Below are 26,863 nucleotides of genomic sequence, written 5' to 3'. Positions count from 1 at the left end.
ACTAGAATTCTATGCAGCAGAAAGAAAGGAGCTCCTACCCTTTGCAACAGCATGGATGGAACTGGAAAGCAAAATGCTGAGTGAAATAAGTCAGGCGATGAAAGACAAATATCATATGATCTCACCTTTAACAGGAACCTAAACAACAAAACAAACAAGCAAGCAAAATATAACTAATGACACTGAAATAGGAAATAGGCTGACAGGGACCAGAAGGGAGAGGGGAGGGAATTTTAGGGGAAAAGGGGAAGAAGGGTTTACAAGAACAAATATAAAGGACACATGGACAAAAACTAAGGGGGGTGGAAATGGAAGGGAGGTGGGAAGCACTGGGGGGTGAGCTGGGATGGGAGTAAAAGACAGAAAACTGTACTTGAACAACAATGAAAATAAATAATTTTTTTAAGTTAAAAAAAGAAAAGAAAGGTTTTCTCTTTCTGAAAACCTCAGAAAGAGAACTAAGTGATGAGGAGAGTGCCAACCACTCTGATGAAGAATGTAAAGCCCTGGTAATCGAAATGCTCATAGAGCTGATTGAGCTTGATCAAAAATGAAAGAACAAATGAAAGATACCCAAAATGAAATAAAGCAAAATATTCAGGGAACCAACAGTGACAAGAAGAAAACCAGGATTCAAAGCAATGATTTGGAGCAAAAGGAAGAAATAAACATCCAACTGGATCAGAACAAAGAAACAAGAATCCAACAAATGAAGAGAACTTCCCCAATCTGGCATAGGAAATAGACTTCCAGGAAGTCCAGGAAGCTCAGAGAGTCCCAAAGAAGGAGGACCCAAGGAAGCACACACCAAGGCACATCATAATTGCATCACCCAAGATTAAAGATAAGGAGAGAATTTTAAAAGCAGCAAGGGAAAAGGAGACAGTTACCTACAAAGGAGTGCCCATACAAATATCAGCTGATTTCACAAAAGAAACCTTGCAGGCAAGAAGGGGCTGGAAAGAAGTATTCCAAGTCATGAAAGGGAAGGACCTACACCCAAGGTTACTCTATCCAGCAAAGCTATCATTTAGAATGGAAGGGCAGATACAGTGCTTCCCAGATAAGGTCAAGTTAAAGGAGTTCATCATCATTAAGCCCTTGTTATATGAAACATTAAAGGGACTTATCTAAAAAAAAAAAGAAGATAAAAAATATGAACAATAAAATGACAACAAACTCACAACTATCAACAAATGAAACTAAAAGAAAAGAAAAACAATGAAAACAAAAACCAAGCAAACAACTAGAATAGGAACAGAACCAGACAAATGTACATCGCACAGAGGGAGGTCAGTGGGGAAGGAGAAGGGGAGACTTGGGGGGAAAGGTACAAGGGAAGAAGAAGCGTAACTAGTAGGCGTAAAATAGAGGAGGAGAGATAAAAAATGGTCTACGAAACAGACAACTTAAAGAACTTATATGTACAACCATGGACATGAACTAAGCGGGGGAGGATGCGGGAGGGCTGGTGGGCAGGATGGAGAGGGGATAAAGGGAAAAAATTTGAAAAACTGTAATAGCATAATCAATAAAAAAATGCTTTAAAAAGGTCATCTAAAATGTAGAGTGCTTAAAGACTACAAGAGCTTAATTTATTTTCGGTAGACGATATTTTTGAAAGGCATTCTTTACATAGGATGAAGCCCGTTAGTACTTAAACTCATGGAGTGTGTTGTTCACTAACAGGCAGTTGCTTATGTACCCAATGGCAACCGCTGCTCTATATTTTGAACTGGGTACGTAAAGTAACCATATAATTTACTGACTAAACTTTTCAAACTGAAACAGAGCACCAGGGATAATTATGCCAGAACAACAGGTATAAACTGTTGTTTACATGGCAAAGGGGACTCTGTAAAGTCATCCTAGTAAGAAACCAAGTTCATTACAGAAGAAAACTAGATAGTTCTGCAGAAACCTAAATTATTCCTCACCTACAATAAGCTATCTCAGTTCAAAAGACAGAAAAAACCTCCAGTCCCAGAGGAGAAAAAGATTTAAGCCGGACTGAAGAAGGGGAAGGTTTAGAGCAGATGGAGCTGCAAGAAGTCTGAGGGACCAAACAGAGTCCAAACAAGGCACGACTGGCAGATCAAAAGGTTCTGTCTGAAACAGTCAGAGATGAGAGTCAAGGCAGCACAGAAAGAATGAGTGTAAATTTCACTCTACAGACACTGCAAAAGCTTGAGGAAGGTATTGATGAGAGTAAACCAGAATTTCAAGAAGACTAACAGGAGGGAGCTGTAGAATATACTGATTCAGTGGAGTGGCTGGGTGCATGTGAACATAAAGAGACCTCTTCTTTAGCAAGGTTGAAGATGTTTGGTCTATCTCTGCAAGAAAGTGAAGCTTAAGGATGTGAGAAACAAGGGGGAAAGTCAAAGGCAATTTTGATATGAAAAATACCAGTCTTAATTTAACATAATCAAAGAAATGAGAAGTAGGAGTAAATGGTAATGTGTGAGAGTTCAGTGTGTCACTAAGACGTGGTCAAGTCCAGGGCACGGAAACGTGGTCGGCAAGATGAAATCATAACCGGAGAGACGTTCAGCAGGACGTTATGGACTGTATGAAAATAGAAGAGATGTCGGGGACACAAACTTAAGGATAAGAAGTAGAAACTAAGGGATTTCCTTCTTTTAGGAGGTAGAAATGAGAGGAACCTGTTCAAAGTATATTTAGTGACACGTGGAAACCCAAAATCTGAGTTTCTAAAAGAATTTCCTTTCTCCTAATTATAAAAATATTACATATTCAGCCCTGGCTGGTATAGCTCAGTGGATAGAGTGTGGGCTGAGAACCAAAGGGTTGCCAGTTCGATTCCCAGTCAGGGCACATGCTGGGTTGCAGGCCAGGTCCCCAGTGGGGGACGTATGAGAAGCAACCACACATTGATGTTTTTCTCCCTCTCTTTCCTCCTCCCTTCCCACTCTCTAAAAATAAGTAAATATTTTTAAAAAGAAATAATATTACATATTCATTATTATGTTTATACATTACTTATTACCATAAAGAGAAACACAAAGATAATAAGAATTTTTATTCCCACTGTTAATATTTTGATGTGTAAAAAGTTACTTTAAACAAACCTGAATAACACTGTATATACAATCTAGTTTAAACTGCTTTTTTCCACTTAAGCTAATAAATATTTCATGTCTTTAAATGATTTTCCAAATAAAATCTTATATAGCAATATCATATTTCATTTTCCATCAAGCTATATATGTGTATTTACCTCAATTATTCTTTTGTGCCATTTCAAGTGTTTCTAAATTTGAGCATTGCAAGAGTTGTCTTGCCTCAAGAGATTTACACCATTTATTTTTATGTGCATTGCTGACCATTTCTCTTGGGTAAATTCCTGTTAATAAAAATAATTTCAACTATCTTTTGCATTAAAAATTTGTTGAAAAATGTCATCAAATTCACCTCAAGAATGATTGATTTTGTTTCTACCAGAGAAACATTAGTATTTTCCATACTAATGGTGGGTATCTTTTAATGAATTAAACTAACATTCTGCCGTTATTACTAATTTACATTGTATTTTAAATCACGTGACACTGAAATAGAATATTCACTATGGTTTATATTTCCTCTTTGATGAAATGCCAATTCATACTCTTAGCCCATTTTTTCAACTGAAGACCAACTTTTTCACACTGATTTGTGGATGAGTCTTATGTATGAGTGATGGTAATCCTAAATCCTATGCTATATAAATTCCCTAACACTTTGCCTTTTAATTTGATTTAATGTCTTATAACATAGACATTTTTGTATGCATTCTGGTCTTCCTACATTTCCTTCAGGATCTCTTCCTTTTATGTTGTGCTTAGAAAGAAATCACCCACTCCCATATTAAGTGTTACTTCTCTCCATGTACTACTGTAAAGCCTACAATTTTGACAAGTCTGTTTATCGCCACAATCCATCTGACTGATGGTCCTGGAGCTGTACCAACAAGGTGACCCCTCATTCAGTCCTGGAAATGGGCAGCCACTTATTTTCCATGACAGAAATGATCAAGGATTCAGATGAGAAGGCACATAGGGGTCTTTTTGAGAGCAACTTAAAGTACATTTGGTGCTGACAAAAGGACGAGGGATGCTCTGGGAAGAAACAGATGACTTTTAATGTCATGTTACAAAACGACAGACGAGGTGTGGCAGCATCTCCCTATGAGAGATCTGATTGCCGGAAGTATAGAGAAAACAAAAGACCCAAGCCATATTTCCCCTTATCGACATTATGTATTCTGAGGCACTGCTGTGGTACAACTGGGCTGTGTTGGGGGCTGTGTCTCCTGGAAACGATGTGTGAGTGTGTGTGAGTGTCAGTGTGTGTGAGTGTGTGTGAGTGTGTGGAATGGGGCAAGGTGGGGCAAGTGGAGGTTGTATTAACCATGTTACAGGTTTTTCCAGCCTCCAACTAAATACAGAACCAGAATGGATATTCCATCCTACCACAGCCTAAGGATCTGAGGGTCACTAACAAGCAAAGTATTAAATATTTAACTAGGTTGTCAGGGAAAATTAAAGTATATCCTCTAGAGGATAATAAAATTGATCAAGTTAGTACTTGCTAGATGATTTAAGCAATGTCTTGTCCATAGTCACCAAGAACCTCGTGAACTTATAGTCCTTTAGAAACTGTAAAAACCACAGTGGATTCCGTGGCAGCCAATTTTTATAATAGTACCTGGCCATGGCACCTGCCACAGCATATGGTGCACAGGTAGAAATTACAGAAGCCTTTGTATACATGACTTTATCTACATACTGCATTCTCTCTTAGGTTTATTCTAGTGCAATATTTAGAGAAATGTGAGCATTTAAGAAGTTTAGAATAGGTGAATATAACACTAAATTTGTATGGAGGTACACACACCAAAAAATTCCAGATAGCCAAAGCAATCTTGAGAAAGAACAAAGCTAGTGGTATCATGCCTCCAGATTTTGAACTATGTGACAAAGCTATAGTATATAAAAAGTATGGCATTGGCACTAAAAACAGACAAATAGACCAATGGAACAAAATAGAGAGCTCATAAATAAACCTATGTCTAAATGATTAATAAATTTATACCAAAGGAGCCAAGAATATATAATGGGGAAAGAACAGTGTCTTCAATAAATTATACTAGAAAAAATGAACATCCAGATTTAAAAAAATAATTACACTCTACCACTATCTTATATCACAACAAAAAGTAAAATGGATTAAAGACGTCAACATAAGACCTGAAGCCATAAAATGCCTGGAAGAAAATGTAGGTGATAAGCTCCTTAACACAGGTCTTGGCAATGATTTTCTGAATCTCAAACCAAAAGCAAAAGCAATAGCAAAAATAAACAAATGGGACTATATCAAACTAAAAAGCTTTTACATAGCACAGGAAACCACCAACAAAATGAAAAAGCGACATATTGAATGGAAGAAAATATTTGAAAATCATTTATCTGATAAAGAAGGGGCTAATATTTAAAACATAAAGATCCGATACAACTCAGTAGCAAAAAACAAACAATCATATTGAAAATGCAGAGAAGGTCTGAATAGACGTTCTACCGAAGAAAACATACAGATGGCCAACAGGTACATGAAAAGACCCTCAACATCATTAATTATCGAGGAAATGCAAGTCAAAACCACAATGAGATATCACTTCACACCTGTTAGAATGACTCTCATCAAAAAGACAAGAGATAACAAGTGTTGGTAACAATGTAAATTTGTGCAGCCACTATGAAAAACGGTATGGAAGTTCCTCAAAAAATTAAAAATAGAACTACCATGTGATCCAGCAAATTTTACTTCTAGGTATTTATCTGAAGAAAACAATAAAATAGAAGCATCGGTTGGCGGCTGTCGAGGCATCCTGAATGTTTTTGTTTCTCCCCCCTTCCTCTCTCTCTAACAAAATAGATTTAAATATCTTGGGTGAGGATTTAAAACAAAAGAGGATCTTTGAAAAATTTTTGGATTATGACAAATTAAATGTCCATAGCTGGATGGATAATTAAATAAATTATGACATACCTAAAATTATATTACATATTGTTATATATATGGAATACTTTTCAGCCAAAAAAAGTATAAAATCTTGCCCATTTTGAAAACCTGGAGAGACCCTGAGGGTATTATGATAAATGCAAAGTCAGATAAAGAAAGACAAATACCATATGATCTCTCTTATATGTGGAACCTAAAAACAAGTAAGTAAGTAAGTGAATAAATACTCAGAGATGAAGAGAACAGGCTGGTGGCTGCCAGAGTCAGGAGGCAGGGCCTGTGGGATAAAATTTTAAAAAGAGAGAAGGAACTGATGATAAAATGATGCAGGTATACGAACACCTCTCCAGGTAGAACAAATGGTAAGTGCAAAGCTCTCGAAGTATGCCCAGTCTTGGCTTAATTTGAGCAAGACTGAAGGTTAATATAACCGAAACATAAAGAGTCAGGAAAGGAAAAAAGAGGAGAAGAGGAGGAGGAGCAGTAGTGGTAGTTGTATGGAACACGTCAACACAAAATTAAATCGCAGCATAGTAATTCATAAGATTAAGTATGCCCTTGAAAATTAAAAATATTATTTTTCCTTAGTGATAGATTTTTTTCCCATTTCACTTTAATCACAAAACCTTTTTATAGGCAAAGAACTATACATTCAATTACCCTGTTTTAATAGCAGGCATTAATAACAAAATATGTTATAATGAACTCATGTTTAAAGAACACTTCCCACTATTAAATATATTTACATGAAGGAATTCAATTTCTTCACTGACAATAGGAGAATGTAGAAAAAAGGAATCAGAGCCAAAAAGTAACCCTCTCATGGCTTTTGATGCAGTGGAACTCTGCCCATTCTCTAACTCATCCTGCAGCAGCCCTGTGGCTGAGTGTGAAGGTAAAAGAAATAAGAGAAAGAATACAGAGAACAGATGACCGAGTTGAATTGGAAAAGCAGCTAATTCACCTTGCCGGGTCGGGCAGTTTTTAAAAAATTTTTAAAGATTTTATTTATTTGTTTTTAGAGACGGGGAGGGAGGGAGGGAGGGAGGGAGGGAGAGAAACATCAATGTGTGGTTGTCTCTTGTGCACCCCCAACTGGAGACCTGGCCCACAACTCAGGCATGAGCCCTGACTGGGAATCAAACCAGCAACCCTTTGGTTTGCAGGCCAGCACTCAATCCACTGAGCCACACCAGCCAGGGAAGGATGAGGCATTTAAAACAGGTTTGGGACTGTGATACCTACAAGTACAGAGAGAGGAGAAAGAAAGAGACTAAAGGAGACTCAGCATTGCACAGGGTCCCCTAGCAAGGTCTGGAGAGCAGTGATGACCCCAGGGTGAAACAAGTAACTCCCACCTTGCAGCTCTGAGACAACCACGGTAGATTTGGAGAAAAGTGTGGGTGGAGTGTTAAGATATTTTTGCTTTTAGGGTGAAAATGACAAAACAGTCCATTTTTAAAAAGACATATTCTCATCACTGGAACTAGAACTCCATTATTCCTTAGTAAAAGGACTACAAAATTTTCCTTATAATTTAAACACTACCAATGAAAAGGACAGATATTTCAAAAAGAAGGAAGAATTGAACTGCTTATATGCATATGTTAGTGGAATACTTGTTGCCTTGTTCTTTAAGAAAACTGATGTAAAATACTTGACATTTTAAGATGTGTTCATTGTATACCTTTTTTCTTCTAGTGCTAACCCAATGCCTTAAAAACATATTTTCAACTTAACATAAAAGCTGTAAAATAAATTTGATAGGTCCTATTGTTTAAAATATGTCCAATAGAAGAAAATGAAAAGTTTCACTTTGTTCTTTCTCATTGTTGAAGGAAATACTAATCATTCATTGGAACTGCTAGTATTAAATGTCATAAGGCACTTAAAATGTTCAGCACCGTGCCTGTCCATAGTAAATGCTCAATTAACTTAAGTATTGTCCTTCTTCTTTCTCCCTTCCCCTGTCTTCCTCTCCTTTTCCCTTTCTTTTTTGTTTATTAATGAGGAGCAGATTCTGAGATACTTCTACCTTTGGAAATTTGAACTTCACATGACTTAATGCTAATTAATACCCTCTCCACATTCCAATTGGAAAAGCTTACCTCTTGCAGATGAGACTCCTTTTTCTTTGCAGACAAATTTAAATGTTTGTCAAGAATAGAATAATATTTTTCACTCTCCTTGTCAAACTTCTTCTTTCCATCCTAGGAGATAACAATAACAACAAAACATTCTAATTAGAGCCTCATGGAAGATTTTCACCATTCCCATCAAAAATCAAAGAAAATTATTTAAGATTTAGTGAGCTCCAACTTGTATGTGCAAAGCTGTATGAAGCAGATTAGAAAGAAGGACATGAAACACAAGTCATTTCAATATACGCTCTCTTAAAGAAGCTCATGGAACTATTGCATAGAAGGAGCTAGACTGGCTACAGTAGAGTCTTTATAATTGGTTCTCAATGACAGACGCTGATCTAGTCCATTTAGACCAAGAGAAAATGTCTCCTTTTGGCCTTGTGGTGATTCAGATGAGATAACATGTAACTACTTTACAGAACCGCTGGCACAGAGTCTTTTCAAGAAATCGTAATTTCCAGACACAAAAGACACTTGATCATTCAAAACAACTCATTCTTGACAGGGAGGACAACAGACTTTTAAAAGCATAAAATCATTAAATCAGACAGTTTAAACTCAAATCAAAAGTACTGGTAAAAACTGTATCATGTAGTCAACATAAGTATTAACTGACCTTTGCTCACCCCTAAGATTATGTTTTGGTTTTGAAGGGTTAGTTGTAACCAGCACAGTCTTTTGTGGATGAGAAGAATATACCTTTCATCCTATCACATGCTTCTTCAGACATGCAAATGGAATAAAATCTAAAAGGAACAGGACATGCTTGGGCATATAATCTTCTGCAACCATAAATATGTATGTTTTTTCCATTTATGAGTCCATATAAACTAAATATTAGGTAACCACAATCAAATTTCACTGGCCAAAGTAGTACTATTTTTTGCTTTTATTTCAGTGTTTCTGGAAGGACAACCTCTGAACCAGTATAATCAGAGTCAAGTATTTTTAAGCCTATTCAAAACGCAGGTTTCTATTCCTCCCATCCAGAGATTCATGCACTGTTATTTTTAACAAGCTTTACAATGTTGTACACCTTCAACTAATATACACTTGTATGTCAACTGTAATTAAAAAATAACTAAAAAAATAAGCTCTATGATTATGCATAATGTTTTGCTTTGTTATGTACATAAATATTTGGAAGAAGTTAATTAAAAACAATGGATGGATAGATGGCTGGCTGGATGGAAAGACTGAAGAATGGACAGATGGGGCATGGAAGGGAAGATGGGAGGGAAAGACAAGCAGAACTCTGGTCTATCTTTCCCACTATTCTGAGGTCATCAGATCCAGGTTAATATATCCAGGTAATTCTATCCTGATGAACTTGATACCTCAATTACATTTGCAGGAATTCAGGATGAGCTAGTTCCTTATAAAGGACTATAGAAAGCTAATTGGAAAAACTGCACTGAATGTAAAGAGCAAGCAGACTTCTGCTGTAAAAATTCTACTCACTTTTTAGACCACTTAAGAAGAACTGACATGCTTGCACTTTACAACCTGTAAATGAGGGGGAAAAGTCAAAACCCTCAAAGGATTTCCACTACCTAAGGAGAAAATGTGGTCCTACTAGGAGAAAGACAATTGAAAAATAAATCCAAAAAAGGGCCGTTGAGGAACTCACACAACACAATACGCAGACCCAAAAGGAAGGGAGGAAGCAGAAACCTCGGGATGGCAGGAGCTTGACCTCTCCACTTCTGGAACACACCTGGCCTGAACCTTTCATCTTCTGTTCAGTGACGTTACTCTTAAACTGGCATTTCGGTCACAACTCACCCCTCCAAAATCTCACCAGCCCCTTTGACCTCCTATTCTTTGCTTAATTCTCTCCAGGCCACTTCCCTTTGACATAAATGCTCTCATTTCTTCCAATTTCAACATACTCAAGTTTAGCATCCTGCTCAAATTGAGCTCATTCACACAAGTCCCCACCAACTCTCTCTCCCTTGTGAATGCTGACACAGTTTTACATATGGGTTTCTTACTCTGTTAGTGTTTTATTGTACATTGTAGCAGAGAAAGTTATGTATGCCCTCTCCTCCTTAAAACTGAATTTCTCAGCGAGTGCTCAATAAATAGTTAATGAAAAAATAAGATTCTTCCTCTCCCAACACTGCCCACCATAGTCCCTCATTGATATTTCATTTGTTCAAAAAGCCAATGTCCATGTTACAAGGGACAATTCTGCACAAACGGCCTTAGCTCAAATCCAATGGCACATACTCTTGTGGGGGCAACCATGTGCATTACCGTACAGCACATAAAAGTGAATCACCTTCATCTCACGGTGGGCGCTTAACATTTCCCACTGTGCAGAGAAGAAGGAATTGGCGGAAGGAGAGGAGGACACAGCTGTGGTGACTACACTCACATCTTTGTTCTCAGTCAGTGCTGGATGGCATTGGGGGAAATGTGAACTCAGGGCCCAACATCAGCGTTCCTGGCAACACAAAAATGATTCCCAGAAGCACTTCCTGGACTGTCATTCAAACCCAGGCCCTTTGCACCGTGGGGCCAGCACAGAAGGATCTACGCAAAGGTTCCAGTGCCGTAGGCAACAAAGACATACTCAACTCTAGCATAAAATTAAGGAGCTGAGTTGGAGGAGTGGGCCACATGAAGGACAACCATAATCTAGGAGAGCTGGTTCCTGAAAACACACACACTTCTTGCAATTCACACCTCCCCTAAAAAGCCATGATTTACTGTGCACGTAAGCCAGGCCTATTTGGACTCAGTAACTCAACAGCATACATCCACCTCTTGTCTCCATTTACTTGTGGATATCACGCTAAGAATTTTCTCTCAAACCACTGCCTCAGAGAAAGGAAGAAATAGGAATCTTTACTAAATGCTGTGCACAATCACTGTCTTCTTATTGTCATGGCATGATTCATAAAATACTACATTACAATGACACATTTTCTATCAATCAAGAGTGAGTGCATTTGAATTAGGTAATCATTAAAAATGAAGACATATATGTATGTATGTGTGTTCATGTGCATACAATCAAACATGTAAAAACAGTTCATTGAAAAGGGCAAATGAGCCCCCAAACCTGATTAGAGTGGGAGAAAGTGTAAGACAAGCTCTGAGTCTACAGCGTTTTCCAAACCGCACTGCATCTGTTCTCAGCACAGTGATCAGAGCTCCACTGAGCTTCCGAGCTTAGCAACCACGGTCACCTCGCAACTTCCTTCCACACACTGAAGTGAGGAATAGGAGGCGGTCGTCACAGCACAAATTCCTAGTGTCGGTTTTACTCTTAGGCAAAACATTTATTCCTACAGTTATAACTGTAGGAATATCATGAAAATAAACACATTAAATTGTACATAGTTGTTAAAAACAAGACCCAACCAATGCCTCCCACTGACCACAAGAGGGTACCAAAGATAAAGAATAGACTCAACCACAACATTTAGAAAAGCACAAATAGATCTTCTCAGGGTTATCCAATGCATTTTTCTATAAAAGACGAATGCAGAGTTTTGTTTAAACAACTGCCTTAGCAGCTTTTGTTTCAACATTACCATTGCTGTAAATTTCTGAAATAAAGTGAAAAATATTTTCTATATTTCTTTGAAAAATGGATTTCTGCATCAGAATATTAAGACAATCCCATGATTGTAACTGCCACACAGGATATTGCAAAATTTCCCATGCAAATATGTCATCGTGTTTGGGGTAACCAATAGCTAAATAAGCATTATGTGCATATTTTAAAATATCTTTCAAGAGACTGCACAGTAGTAGAAAGAGGAATATAACGAGTAATAAATACCAAGAGCTAAATTTCTATCTCAAAAACATCTGGAATTCTTGTAAGTCGGCACTGCGGAGGGTATTGAGAGGATGTGACATAGCCCTGACCACACCAGTCCTGGCTAGACTTCTTCCTCTTCTGATGGTGGGGTTTTCTCACTGCCTAGAACGGTGGCCACAGCAATATCACCACCTCTGAGGTCCAGAAGGGCCAGATGCTGGCATATTCCAAACACACACTCTATTGAGTGCCCTGAGGCCCAAGAGATTCTTGGTATCTGGAAACCCAAGTTGTTGAGAATCTCGGTATAGCTTACACAGCAATGTCACCCTGAGGGTGACTGCATCCAACCATCCCGGTCTCCCCAACCCATTTCCCTGTGTCCCTCTTCCTCAATCTGCTGAAAAACAGATGTTACAAAAGAGCTCTTTCCAGGGTTAGGTTAGTTGCACCAGCATAATTCACCAGCTCTGTCCCACTCCCACCGCCAGGTGATCAGATTCATAAGAACCAAAGGTTTCACATTTGCCTTTATAAGGATCTCCTACAAACTAGAGAGACAAAAAAATGAAGAGAAATATGTGTGAAGGATATGCAGGAATAATACAGACAAGGAAAGCCAAAAGGGTAACAGATATATAAAGAGTCCTTCAAACTCATAAGTAGTAACAGAAAAGCAAATTAAATATTAAGATATCACATCACCTCTATCAGATACTGGCAAGAGTTCGAAGGCTGAATCACACTATGTGTTGAGTGCAGGTGTACACAGGACCCTTCGGGTACTATGGGTGGGATTGCAGCAGGGTGACGCTTTTTTAAAGATAAATGTTATACTACTGAGTAGCAAAATGTGTGCCCTAAGGGCCAGCTTCTGCATGTACTTTCCAAAAAGACCCTTGCAGAAAAGTCCACAGAGAGACAGGAAGGAGGATAGGCATCTGGGGGCAGGAGACGATGGCCAGGGTGTTCATTAGTGACATGAAATGAACTGAATGTGTACTGTGGAGTGCTATACAGAAATCAAAAGGAAATATTACAAGTGGGTGGACCTTAAAACACAATTATGAGTGGAAAATAAAAAAACAGAAAATTCTTCATATAAGGTAAAAAGCCATGCAAAAAACATACCAATTTTATGAGAATGTAAAACAAAAATATACGCATTAAACTCATAAGAATGGTTGTTATATGAGAAAAATGTGAATGAGATACGAGTAAATTAATAAAACACGAAGAAAACAGATTTAAAAAGATAAGACATGCCCTGGCTAGTGTAGCTCAGTGGATTGAGTGCGGGCCTGCGAACCACACGATCATAGTTCGATTCCCCGTCAGGGCACATGCCTGGGTTGCAGGCCAGTTCCCAGCAGGGGATTCATGAAAGGCAACCACACATTGATATTTCTCTCCTTCCCTTCCCCTCTAAAGATAAATAAATAAAATCTTTAAAAAAAAAAGATAAGACAATTAGGAGATTAATCAGAAAGCCCAACATCTGGCTAACAGAACTGCCAAAAAAGAAAATGTAGTGAAGGAACTATCTAAAAAATACACTAGAATTTCCAGAACTGATTGAAAATATTTTCCATATTCAAATGGCAAAATATGTGCAAGGCACAATCAATGAGAAAACACCCAAAAGATATAAACTATTATAAAACCATAAATAAAAACGAAAACCTAAAAGCAGAGGTCAAATACAAATCATCAGAAATCAAAACAGTAATGAATCTACAACAAATCCACAGAAAGTTATAAAACAAAGGTGCAGCGTTTTCAATATTCTAAAGAACAATCATTTCCAACCCCGATTTCCACATCCAGTCAAACTGTCGATCTGTATTGAGGACAGAATAAAAATATGTATAAACATGGAGGGTCTCAAAAGTTTCACCAGCTATGTGCTTATTTCTCATGAAGATACTGAGAGGGGTGCTCCACGAAAATGCAGAAATAAACCCAAAAAAGTGAGACATGGGTTCTAGGAAAACAGTGGTTATAAGAGGCAACGGGAATTCCCAGGCTGTCGGTCACCTACTGTGTAATTGAAACTTTCATGAAAACAGATGCACTAGTAAGCCTATCAACTGCAGAGCAACCAGTTAAGATAAGATTTCCAGGAGGAATGTCTCTTGCAAAAAACATAAAAATAAAATGGAGAATACATCTAGTGTGTTTGAACATTTTAAAATGTGTTTGTAGTTGTATCTGTGCATTGGGAACAGAGTATTTCATGAAAAATTTAAAAGTAAGGCAATTATCAACTCTAGGAAAAACAAACATGCAAAAAATGCAATCACTGAACTTAGCATGGCTCATCTAGGAACAATAATTACGTGATGTAAACTCTGACCACTGATTTTTTAAGATGTGACTTAACTGCACAGTTGGAGGGCAGCCGGAGGAGAACTATACACAGAAGTGGTAGCTGTGGTGTGGTTAGGGTGCTGGATAGTCATGCTCTGTAGAAGGCAAGTTAACTTATGATGCCTAACATTGAAGAAAGAAAAATGAGAGCGAGCACATTATTTAGCAAATTGGAGGGAAATCTGAAACAGCTTCAGGAGAGACAAGTGGTTGCCTGGTGAGCAGAACTCTGGAGGGGAGAGAGAGAGTAGGGAGTGAACTTACTTCATAGCTGATAAACACTTCATACTATTGAGTTTTTTTAAACTATATGTCTTCGATAAAAATTAAATTCAGTCAAAAATGGGAGAGGAAAACAGGAATTACTTAAAGACTTGAGCTACATAGAGAGAAAAGAACTACAAAATTTGGAAGGATACCAAGAAGAGAACAGAAATTAAATTACAGAAAAAAAGAAAGTTTTCTAAGGGTATACTAACAGCTTATCTACACATTAGTTCTTTATGAGTTCTTTCGTTAATTCCAGCCTTTATTAAATAACAATTTTGTGACTAGTACTGCTGCCTGGGCTAACCAAGACTGCAGGGTAACCAACCTCACTTAAGTGGATACAAAGTATCTTGTATTACCAGATCTCTCCACTCAAACCCTACAAGGTAAGAATAATCACCCCCATTTTACAAACATAAAGTAGTGGCAAAGAAGAAAAGTAATCTGAATAAAAGCACAGAATTTATCACGGACAAAGTAGATAGCCAAAATCAACTGCCTTGTTTTGAAGCCCAAGGTACGTGGACAGTAAAATGCCACCTGAAGAAGTGGGAAAACTAAAACTACAGCAATGCATTTGAACTTCCCTCCCCTTAAAAACAAAACAACAGTAACAAAAGAGCAGGAGTGAGGAGCCCAGAGGAAATAATGAGAATAGAGGGGACTTTCTGGTTTCTGGCTGCCCTGTTCTTACAAGAAGTAAAAGCTGAACAAACTGAAAAATTAACAAAGATCCGTCAAAGTACTGAGGTCACAGAGCCAGCGAGGCAGAGGCAGAGAATCGTAACTTCCTGGAGCAGAAATCCCCTCGCGACTCTGCACTGGGGCAGGAAAACCTCTGCTGTCATCGGAGAATTCCAGGAGGCTGAGTGTGGTAAATCTGAGTGATAAAAATCTCCAGGGGACCCCTCATACAGAGCCCCGCCCCCAATAATTGTGTTAGTTTGACCTCCTGGAGCTCTACTAAATTCGCACAGTGAAGATTAAAGGAAAACCCCCTCCTGCTTCCTGCAGGTGTAGGAGAAAAAGTAACCATTTCGAAAAGTAACCAGTTTGAAATATATCAGAGTATTTTGTTTTTGGTTTTGGTTTTTTTTTGGTCCCCAGAACAAACTGCAGATAAAAAAGACATTTGACGGAGACTGCTTATGACCACTCTAGTATCTCACTGAAACAGAGGAGGTATTTTTTCTTTACCTCCTAGGGTGAACACAACACCAAGTGAAAATTAATTTTATGAATTATTTAAATATAATACTTTAGTCCAAACTTCCTGGAAACCAGCCTGAGGCAAGGCTTCCCTGCTGAAGTTTGCTTACGATCCTTTGGGATGCAAGAGGAAGGGTAAATGGGCAGACAGACAAAGAAAAAAGGAAAATACAGGTCTTTATTATTGATCTGACCACACAAGCAGGAGGAAAGAGAGCCAGTCACTCAGATATTGTAACACATCTCCATTCAGGTTTTACAAAACCAACACACCTCAGGACTTTTCCCTGGCTAAGCAAGCAGGAAGCAAGATTTATCTGCCAAGAGTTGGTCCAACTTCACTCCGTGGGATACAAACTCTCTGGCACTTCAGATTGTCACCTGGCCCCTTGGAAGCTGTGGGAGAGGACAGAACCCCGGTGCTGCTCCATCAAGAGTCTAGCAGTGCAACTGTGACCAGAAGCTGCTGTAACCCCCACTGCAGTTCCAGGGGGAAACGTACCCTTCCAGGTTTTCTAAATTCTAATTTCCACAACCGGACTGAAGGGCTCCCCACGATACAGATGATAAAGACAGAAAGAGTGTATGTGTGCTAGAGAGAGAGAAATAGACAGTGATTTAGACTGAGTGATTCAGCCCAACATGGTAACAGTGCAGAGGCTGAGAAATCCTGGACTAGGCTAGGCGTTAACATGGTACGTCCCACATTAAAAAAAAAAAAAAAGCCTAGATGTATAAAAAAGGCTGAATGAATGAATTATAATTAGCCAATTCTATAAACAATGGTCAAACAGTCGTACCTACCCCTCTGAGTTTTACCACTAGTTGTACTACCTGGGAAACTCAAGCACTTTGTGGCCACAGTCACCTTATCTGTCTGTCATATAGCAGTTGGATTCAATGACTTCTGCTTGGACATTCTGGAAGCAAGTGGAGTACAAAGAAGTAGCTGACTACGTGGGGCACAAATAAGGTTATCTCCAGCACTGCTATACATACACGGTTTTCCTAGGTACACCCACCACGAGAAATACCTCAGGCTGACAGTGTGGTGGTGTGGTAGACAAGCCTGATGCAACAGGGTAACCTGCTGGTAGCAATATTAACACAGTTAAGAAGGTGGGGATCATGAGAAACATCTATCTTGCACTGACAGCTACCACTATCTTACTGCACCTTTGCCTTACGTAACTTTGGGACTTAAGACCCAGCTGATGAGATCCCATTCTCAGAATCCCATATTAACTGATGTGAATAATGAAGAGCTCAAAATAAGGAGAGAAAGTGTCAATAGCTGCTGCCAAGGAAAACTGTCACTGTAGGAGTGAAGTGTGGAGGCTCAGTGGTAATGCTGCCACTTGGCTACTTTCAAGTTACATGGCTTAGGCCACAAATTTAGGAACAAATCTTAATTTTCTTTCAGAAAAATATACTTTTTCTTAGAATTTTGGTATTCACTGTTGTTTGTACCAGAAGTTTAAATAGCTACATATCACTGTGCTTTGGAATTAAGAGCCCTTTGTTGTACCACATAAACACGGTGAGGAATCCTGTGAAACGTCATCTGCATAGTCTAGAGTCATCCTCTTGTCTCTTGTGAGTGTCACCTTGACCGCAGGTCACTGAAGTCCGGCCTATGTTTGTAACTACGCCAACCAAGGAGGGCTGCTCCCACTGAACCCTATTATCCTGAATCACCCTGAAAAACGATTTGGCAGCATACATCTAGACATGTCTTCATCATGTAAGAGAAGTGTGGGTAACTAAAAAAAACTCCCTTAGTTCCACTGTTACATAACCATTCTAAAATTCAAAACTGTCACTCTCAAGCAATGCTGAATTCTTTCTTATATTATCAAATACCAGAGAAAAACAGACTTTGGTTAGTAAAATGTGAGCTTCAGTTGTAGGCATGGAGTGATTTGCTGTTTTTCAAGGAACACTTAAAAATATTTTTTGACAATCTAATGGAGTTTGAAGACTTAAAGCAACCATGTCATGAAAGTGAATAATGGAGAGAAGCTAAAATAAATGTTTCCATCAAGTGTGTACACTGCTGAAGAAATAGGGTTACTCTTTACCAGGGAACTTACCAACAAGAATTGCTAAAAGTAATTCTTAGAAGCTTAGTTCTATGGTCACAAAAATTCAAAATTAATTATTACTAACAATTTGTATTATTCTTTCTTCCAGCTATTAACACACCAATCAATGTAGATATCTATTGTGATTTTCAGATTTAATTAATGCCCCCAAACACTGGTTTTTCAATTGTAGTTAAATTTCATTAAAAAGATACATTAATTTTATTTCAGTTAATGAAACTGAATAGAGTAGCCATCTATGTTGTTTGCCAATCATTTGTGATTCTAAGTTTTTCCTCACTTTCATCTTATGTATGGCCTTTTGGACATTAATCGTGGTTATTTCAAAAAACTGAAAAAAATTTTTTGGTCCAACTTAAACCTATTTTGTATATTATCAACAAGACACTAGAAGCTCATGTGAAAGTTCATTTTAATGCCAAGGCTGACAGGAGTTATCTGTTTCTTCGTTTTTACAGGTCAGATAGCCTCTTTCCCTATCACCAAGTACAACCTCAACCACAGAAGCGGAACATCTGAATAAATAACAAAGGTGAAATGTAAAACCCTGAGACTCAAAAGTTCTAATTCAACCCCATAAACACACTCAGCCTAAAACTTCATCTAAAGAGGTGCATTGGATGACTAAAAATTCTGTCATTTCTCATCATGTAATCCCTGGATTCTCCATGGAAATCACGTTATTCAAACGCGCCAGAAATTCTGATGAACACATGATAAGCACCGGGAGGGAAATCCGAGGGGAAAGAAATGACGTACAAGTTCTTTTAGTTGATTGTAAAGCCGAAGATGTCACATGGTGCCCACCTGTTCTCCGTCTCCACTTGAGGAAATAGGAGAAGGAGATGGGCTGAATCTGAGATATTCAGGTTAGTCAGAGGGAAGAGTTGTTTTAACTACGCAGTATACCTTAACTATGTTAGTAGACATGACGTAATAACAGTTAAGGAATGTGGCCGAGTGAGCCAGGAATCTTTTCTTCCGAGAGCTCGGTCACAGGGTGCATGTGGAAAACCAGAAGTAAAATGTACTTCTGTTTTAAGGGCAGACAGAAATCAATCGGTAACTTGACAGTGTTTGGGAATTACAATGACTGACTAGGAACTGGATATTTTAAGATTTTCTAGAGGTACTTAAAAGGCCTTTTTCATGAATGTCAGTTTCTACTGTATTTGGTTTTAGACACATACCATGAATACTCAGTTCAATTTGTATTTATAAGGATGGCTTCTTTTTATCATACTTTCTAAACACAGTCCTAAAACAGTAGCTTTTACAGTATCAATTAGAGATAAACCTACAGCACCACTTTTTAGGACTTGCATCAATGTAATCTAACTAATTAATTAGCAAACAGAATATTCAAGAAGCAGACCTCTATTGGTTATAATGTGACACAGATCAGGAGTCCCCAAAGTACAGCAGGTCCTTGAATAACATCGTTTCATTATAACACAGATAAGACACTGTAGGAACTTAATTCTTGTGTATATCAGTTGGCCTATGGTAAAATCGGTTTCCTTGTATGTTTTTCTCTCGAAGTTTGAAGAACCTATCCAGGATGTTCAGTGAAGATTTACTGTATTTGTTTTCTGAATGACAGACTGCTCCCAGGACACCAGTTCTGCCCCAACAATACCGGTTCTGCAATAAATAATGTGAAAGGCCCCTCTTTCAGGCGCTCAGAGTGTTGCAGTTTTCCCAGGCGGCTGCCCTTATTACACAGCACGTTTGGTTCAGGGCATTTTAATACATATGTTTTCTGTAGTGCTTTTCTCTGGGGGTGATCTAAGAAGGGCTACCCTTTCCTCCCCAGTGCCCTGGTTTCTTCATTCAGTGAATACGGAACACTCTGAACACTGCGGCATGGGCATGAAGAAGCCACGCTGCCATCACTTGAGGCGTCTCAGCCCAGCGGGGAAGGAAACAAAACAAAGAAAGACAACAAAATGCTTCATTTGGGCAGCAGCGATCAGTTGTTTCAATGTAAACACAAGGGCCAGAACCAAAACTTTAGTTAGACTCTTTCTGAGTGCAAAAAGGCAATTTGGGAGGTAAATTTTAGTTGTCAAAGAATAACATTTCTGTGCATCCTGAAAAGTTTAAGGCGCCAGGCCCTATATCGTATGTTTAGTTCATTCAGAGATTCTTTTCACCGGGAAGAAGGTTGAAGAACAGAGAAAAATCAGACTTATTTTAATGGAGATTCATGTGGAAACAAAATGAGGGAAGGATCTGAGGGGGGAGGCACAGGCAAAAGATGACGGAAGCCTGAGTTCAGAACATACAAGAAGAAGTAAGTACAGAGGTGCCGATTCATGAAATCTTACATGACTTGGAGACTATTTATTTAGGCATGAGAAGGAACAGCATGTGCCCAGGGCGGCAGAGGTTTCTAGGTGGGAAAAAACCAGCAACATTTTTATGGATATTCTATGAACTAAGATAGGGAAACCCATCACTCTCACACTCTTCCCTTCCCTGAAACACTCGCATCCACAGGTTCTATCCAAAACTTTTTTTTTCCAAAATATTTTTCAAATCTTTTTTCCACTTCTGTGCTTCAAAACTCACTGAAACAATTTAGGACTTTGAGGTCTCGCAGCCAAACTACTTTACTTGACAACTATCTGGTCTTCCTGCAGGTGTTGCTCTTCTCCCTGCTCACTGTCCATACCTTAGCTGGAATAATCTAAAGTGAGTTCTTACTGTCATGTTCCCCTGTGGAAATGGCTTCCCCAAACTACAGAAGAGAGTCCAAACATCTCAGCAGAGCAAACGAGGCCTTTGGCAATGCAGCCCCCTTCCATATCTCTTTGGTCTCATCTCTAGTGCCCACAACTTCATATTTTATACTCTAGTAATGCCAACATACCTGAAGTTCTTCCCACATATTACCATCTTTTGTCTGCTTTGTCTGTGATGTAACCCAGCATTTATCATGGCATATACATAACAGAGGCATATACATAAGCTGTGTCTATTTTATCTATCAATAGCTGTTACTTCCTATGACTTGCTCATCCTAGTAAGCCATACCTGCCAGGCAGAAGGTTAATAAATGGTTTCGGATCAAATGTTCTGATGACTATATATAAACAGGAGCAATGGGGTTGGGGGGGAGGCGAGAGACAAGGACAAGAGCAGGTAAGGAACTTATGTGCCTCACAGATTTGTTTCAGATTCTTCTCCAAATAAAGGGCCTATGAAATAATTACTGGGACTAAGATAAAGCCATGCTTCCTTTTTCTGAGGGCTGAAAGTACTCTCTCTTCTCATTTGTCACACGTGCCTCAGAAGAGCTAGCCACCCAATTCATCCGGAACACAACCAAAACTCCAGTAACTATGTACAGATAAAAGACAGCATCCCACCCCTCATCTACCCGGTCTGCTTTGAGATGCTGAGTGACCTCTCATTGCTAATCAGCTCCAACTCCCCTTTGGAGAGCGCCTCGGTGATGCCGAGATGCGCTGTGCAACAGGTGTGGCCGCCCGGACAGAGAATTCTTTCTCAAGAAGGTGCCCTCCACCAGTCTCCAGGATACATCTAGACACCAGATGATTGTAGCTGGTATCCAGGGTCACAGAGTATCCCATTCTTCATCCAGGAGGCTGATGTGAGAACAAAATCCACCTACAATCAATAAACTACTAGTCCTTGTTACAGGCACTGAGCACAGGTTAGTTCAAGCAGCATTTTAGCCAAATCGTCATTTTAAAAACATCGGTCTGCCTCATTAATTTCAGAAAATAAAATATTGCTTCAAATAGTAAGTCGTATCTATATTACAAAATGTAATAGAGTACATATAACCACCTTTAGTGACAATTATATAGTCTAATTCCAAATCCTCACCCCGCTATTTATATCCAAGGGGCCCTTCACAGGTTGTTTTATGTTTCAGTTTTCTTCATCTGTAAAATGGGAATGACAACCATGTCACCTAATGAAGCTGGTCAAAGGAATAAGTGAAGTAATCTCTCGTAAATTATTTGTGACAGTTCTTACCACAAAATAAACACTCAGACCTCATGGAACTTATAGTATAGAAAACCATCAAAACTACTAAGCTATTAACAGTTGGACTATTAAACTGTGACAGGAAACAAATACAATGCAACGTGCAAAAGACCAGTGCCCGGAACAGCTTGGGGAGGCCAAACTCAGAGTCCGGGGAGCCAGCAGAGGCTGGCTGCAGAGTGGCAGCCCAGGAAGGGACAGCGACGGCGGCACTGACGCAGACCTTCAGCCAATGCGGCTGCAGAGGAGAAGTCTGCAGGAGGACCAGCATCTGCATGCTGCCTCTGTTCCTTAGGTCTTCTGAGGCTGAGCCTTTGACGTTCCCTCGGATTTCGTGTCCTATTTCTGTGCACTTGTTCTTCAGTCCCATTCCTTTCCTGACCACTTCCGACAGAGCACACGGTCCCTTTAGCCTGGTAAAGTCATAAACAGCTGGCCTTGGCTACCTGCCACTTGACCCAGATCCAAGAAAATGGACTCTAAGGAATGGGTAGGACACAGAAAGGTGGAGGAGGAGGAGGGCCAAGAATTAAGTCTAGGCAACAGGGAAAGCAGTGTGAGTACGTGAATGAACACGGCGTACTGCCAGAAGGGAAAGGGCACGGAAGAGAACATCACGGTTCCGTCAGGGCTGTCTGACCTTCTTCCAGAGAAAAGTCGTGTCCCATGTTTAAACATCTACCAAGAACCTCTAATAGAAAAAGAGCACAGGATTGAATGAGAAAACCAGGCTGTCGAACAGACCACTTATTAAACATGCTCATCAAATGAAGGACAACTTCTTTGATCATATTCCTCACTTGTAACCATGCTGTCCAACAGTCAACCACCTCAGTGACTCATTAATTATTTACTGCACACTTACTATGTCCTCCAATCGTGCTGTTTAAAATATGGTTTTTGTTGCAAGATATAATTATTAGAGAGAATATGATACATACGTATCCACAATGCTAAGCACAAATTGCCATAGTAAATGCCATTAAGAAAAATTTCGATAAAGTGTTTTGGAAGTAGGGTAAGATTGGCTTCTGCTGTGGTGATGCTGAAAGTCTAATTAGAAAAAAAAAACAAAACACCTCTTTCCAGCCCCTTCTTGCCTGTAGGGTCTTTTTTGAGAAATCTGCTGACAGTCTGATGGGAACTCCTTTGTAGGTGACTCTCCCCATTATCTCTTGCTGCTCCTAGGATTCTTTCCTTCATTTTAATCTTGGCTAATGTAATTATGATGTGCCTTGGTGTGTTCCTTCTTGGGTCCAACTTCTTTGGGACTCTCTGAGCTTCCTGGATTTCCTGGAAGTCTATTTCCTTTGCCAGATTGGGGAAATTCTCCTTTATTATTTGTTCAAATAAGTTTTCCACTGGTGGCTGTTCCTTTCCCCTTCTGGTACCCCTATAATTCGGATGTTGGGTCATGAAATCCAAAGACCTACAACCAAGATTACTCTATCCAGCAAAACTTTCATTTAGAATGGAAGGACAGATAAAGTGCTTCTCAGATAAGACCAAATTCAAGAAGTTCATCATCACCAAGCCCTTATTATATGAAATGTTAAAAAGGGACTTATCTAAGAAAAAGAAGATAAAAAAAGATGAACAGTGAAAGGACAGCAAACTCACAGTTATTAAGAACCACACCTGAAACAAAAGTATACTAAGTGGACAGTAGCTCAGGAGCAGAACCATAGAAATGAAGATCACATCGAGGGTTAGCAACAGGGGAGTGCGAGAAGGAGAAGGGGGAGGGTACAGCAAAGAAGTAGCACTAGATGGTAGGTAGAACATAGATAGGGGGCGCGCCAGAATCGTATGTGAAATATAGAAGATAAAGAACTTGCGACACGTGGTCATAAACTAAAGGGGGGAATAGTGGGGGAGGGGTGTGCAGGGAGAAGGGAAAAAAAGAGAACATAGTAACAACGTAATAGCATAACTAAGAGAAGATAGTTTTTACAGAACATAGAAATGGAGATCACATGGAGAGTTATCAGCAGGGGAGTATGGAGAGGAAAGGGAAAAGGTAAAGAGAATAAGTAGCATAGATGGTAGGTAGAAAATAGGGGAGAGCAAGAATAGTATGGGAAATATAGAATCTAAAGAACTTGTGACACTAATAAAATTGGGGAATGGGGGGCATGCAGGTGGAGAGGATGAGGGGGGTGACTACTGAATTTATATTTTAAAATTAAAAAAAAAAAAAAAAAACATGTGAAACAGCACACCCAACAGATTCTGATCGAATAGAGAATCTGCTGGGGGATGTCGGAAGCACACCACCTCGGTTGCCATGCCCATCACCACTGTTAGCTCACCAGCGCCTGCCCACCTGGCAGGGAGAACTGCTCTTGCAAGAATTCTTGTACAGTGTTACACATTCTTCAAGAACTACACCAAACCCTTCTTCCCCTATAAGGAGTACTGGAATCGATTACTCTGATGACTGTGGGAGATAAATTACCTGGAATAACTTATTTGAAGCTTTTGTATGATAAAAACAGGAAAGTGGTTACTTTTGGTGAACAGAATCATTTTAAATGCCATGACATGAATGGCAATTAACTTATTTCTACATGCCCTGAGTACATCTTAGTAACTAACCACAGAATTTTCCAGCTAAAAGGAAACGAGCATATGCAAACACAAATACACATTTCCACGCACACCCTGGCACCCCCCACTTGGTTTTAGGACAATTATTGTATTCTTCCAGTGTAACACTTTACAAAACCATACTTTGCTCTAAAGTAAAAGTTTAAATTCTCATTTTAAAGGCACTTTACCAGGAACAAAATTATTATCATTTACTGATAAGCAGTTTGGGGGGGCTGGTGATACATGTCAAGTTCAACTATGGAAAAGCATGTATTTAATAAAAAAAGGCAGTCAAAGTCGCTGACACTCTAAGTGATGTTTGAGGCTTTAAGCTCATGGCCACCGGTACCTTCTTATCTGAGGTGCTTGCACATTGCGCCATATTTACCCTTTTCACTGTGATCAAGGCTCTGCTAGTCTAAACGTAGCCTTTAAAAAATACCGTTTTTAATAAAATACAGGGCTTGAGGGGGTAACAAAGCTGTTTTGTGAACCATGTTGCTGTCACATGGTTTCTTCAGAATCAGGATTGGGTAGAGGGAGACCTGGAACTACGACGCTGGGAGGCACAGCCCAGACTCACGCGGGGGCCCCTCTGGAGCTAGACTCGTCTGGCAGAACTGTCTGGCAGTGGATCTAGAAGGTGGCACACTTTTAGCCCTGCCCCCATTAGCCCCTGGAGGTGGGCTGCCTGAATCAAGGCCTGCACCAGGGCAGGCACACACACCCTGGGAGGAGCTGCGGGCTGCCCACTGACTACAGCACTCCTACAGCGGGAGCAGAGAGCCCTCGCTGCAGGGGGCGCTGGCTGGTGCCCCTCTGTGCACATCAGGCAGTTACACTGCATCCTAGCTCATATCTTGGTCAGACAAATGCCTCCAATGAAACAGTTAAGATCGCCACTTGAGTTTTGAGATAGGCCAAGAGAAATGAGCTAACCTCCTGATTTCAAAAAGAAGAATAGAAGACAAAGATGAAAGGTGTGAAAGACTTCAAATAAAGGTTAGGAGAGGGAATCTACAAATAGGACACTGGACAAAGCATTAGGCTGTATCAGTTCTAAGTGAGCTGAGCTTTGTAGAAGCTGGACTGGAAGAATGAGGACAATCACAATGCGCGTCATCATCAACACATGTCTACTACTGGGCACAATATTGGGTCTGTAATAGGGATGAAATGATCAACAAGGGGGAACTGGAACACAGCGCTGTGCACAGATGGAATAGATGGTGTCAGAGGGAGTTTCTGGCTCGCTGGCCTAAGGTGTGGAAAGGGCTTTTTACGTCAGACAGGTAGTTGGACTGCAAGGTTAATGACCCCCATGTGGGCGATATTGTGACTCAAAATCCCAGGCCTCTTTATCTCTACTTAGTGCTTTGTAAATTATTCAACTTATCACGGCACACACAGAGATCACCTTCACCATACATCAAGGATGGTCAACATGAAGTCCAAACCTAATTCAATGTTCCGTCCACTATTTTTTTTATTTCTTCTTAAATAACTTAAACCATCATTGCAATCTTGCAAATATTGACAAGTTCTTGTTAATTTGGCTTTAGGTGGGTCACCTGGTGAAGATACGCACTGATGAACAGTCATTTTGTGTGCTTACACTTCACACATAATGTATCAAGTACTGCAATAATGTGTAATCTCCATGTAGCAACATGGGTTTAATTGTGCTAAGTGCAATTAGTCCAGATACAAAAGGGAATTCTTTGTGGTTATCATTAAAAATTGTAAGGAATAAAGAGGTAATTCTAAAAGTCTTCTGATAATTTTTAAACCAAGAAATAGCGAAAGGAAGGATCTTTCTAAATAACTAAAAAGTAAGCAAACAGAGAACCCTAGAATTTAAAGAAAACTAAAAGGTCATTTGGTCCAGCTCTATGAAGAAATGTATCATCCCATACTCCCTATGGATACTACTCAGCCCCTGCAGGAACTTTTTTCACCACTTTTCAAGGAAGCCTGTTCCCTGTAGGGTAGCTATGTTTCTTAAATAAAAACAAAGCTAAAAAAATGCTTGTTTTGAAAAACGACAAGCTGGAAATAGGTTCATTACAGTGGAAAAGTGTAACAACTAACAATTGGATAGCACTTCAGATTTCACAAAACATTTCACATTAGAAATTTCATCGAATTCTCTCAAAATGCAAACAGATGGCTTTGAGCTGTATCCTTTAATACCGACTTGCCCAAGGTTACCAACTATAAAGTCTTAGCACAGAAAATGCAAAACTCAGACTCACAGATTTGAACCCATGCAGGAGATGCCACCCACTGAAGAGAGAAATAAAAGTCAAGGTGTCCCCTTGGATTTAAACTAATTCCAATGAGAGCAAGTT

The 26,863-nt window shown here is 39.4% G+C and overlaps 1 protein-coding gene across 1 annotated transcript in view; it reads right to left on the bottom strand.

The window, feature by feature from the left end:
* The window catches only part of ARHGAP42 (Rho GTPase activating protein 42), a 256,582-nt gene that overhangs the window by 64,144 nt on the left and 165,575 nt on the right, over positions 1-26,863 (bottom strand). The window contains exon 5 of the mRNA XM_053670414.1: positions 8,130-8,231. Within this exon, the coding sequence (XP_053526389.1) occupies positions 8,130-8,231 (102 nt within the window). The remainder of the gene's footprint in view (positions 1-8,129; positions 8,232-26,863) is intronic.

This window comes from Artibeus jamaicensis, unplaced genomic scaffold, assembly GCF_021234435.1.
Source record: "Artibeus jamaicensis isolate MK-2021 breed Jamaican fruit bat unplaced genomic scaffold, CSHL_Jam_final contig_585, whole genome shotgun sequence".
Lineage (NCBI taxonomy): Eukaryota > Metazoa > Chordata > Mammalia > Chiroptera > Phyllostomidae > Artibeus > Artibeus jamaicensis.
This window is presented reverse-complemented; position numbering and strand designations above follow the sequence as displayed.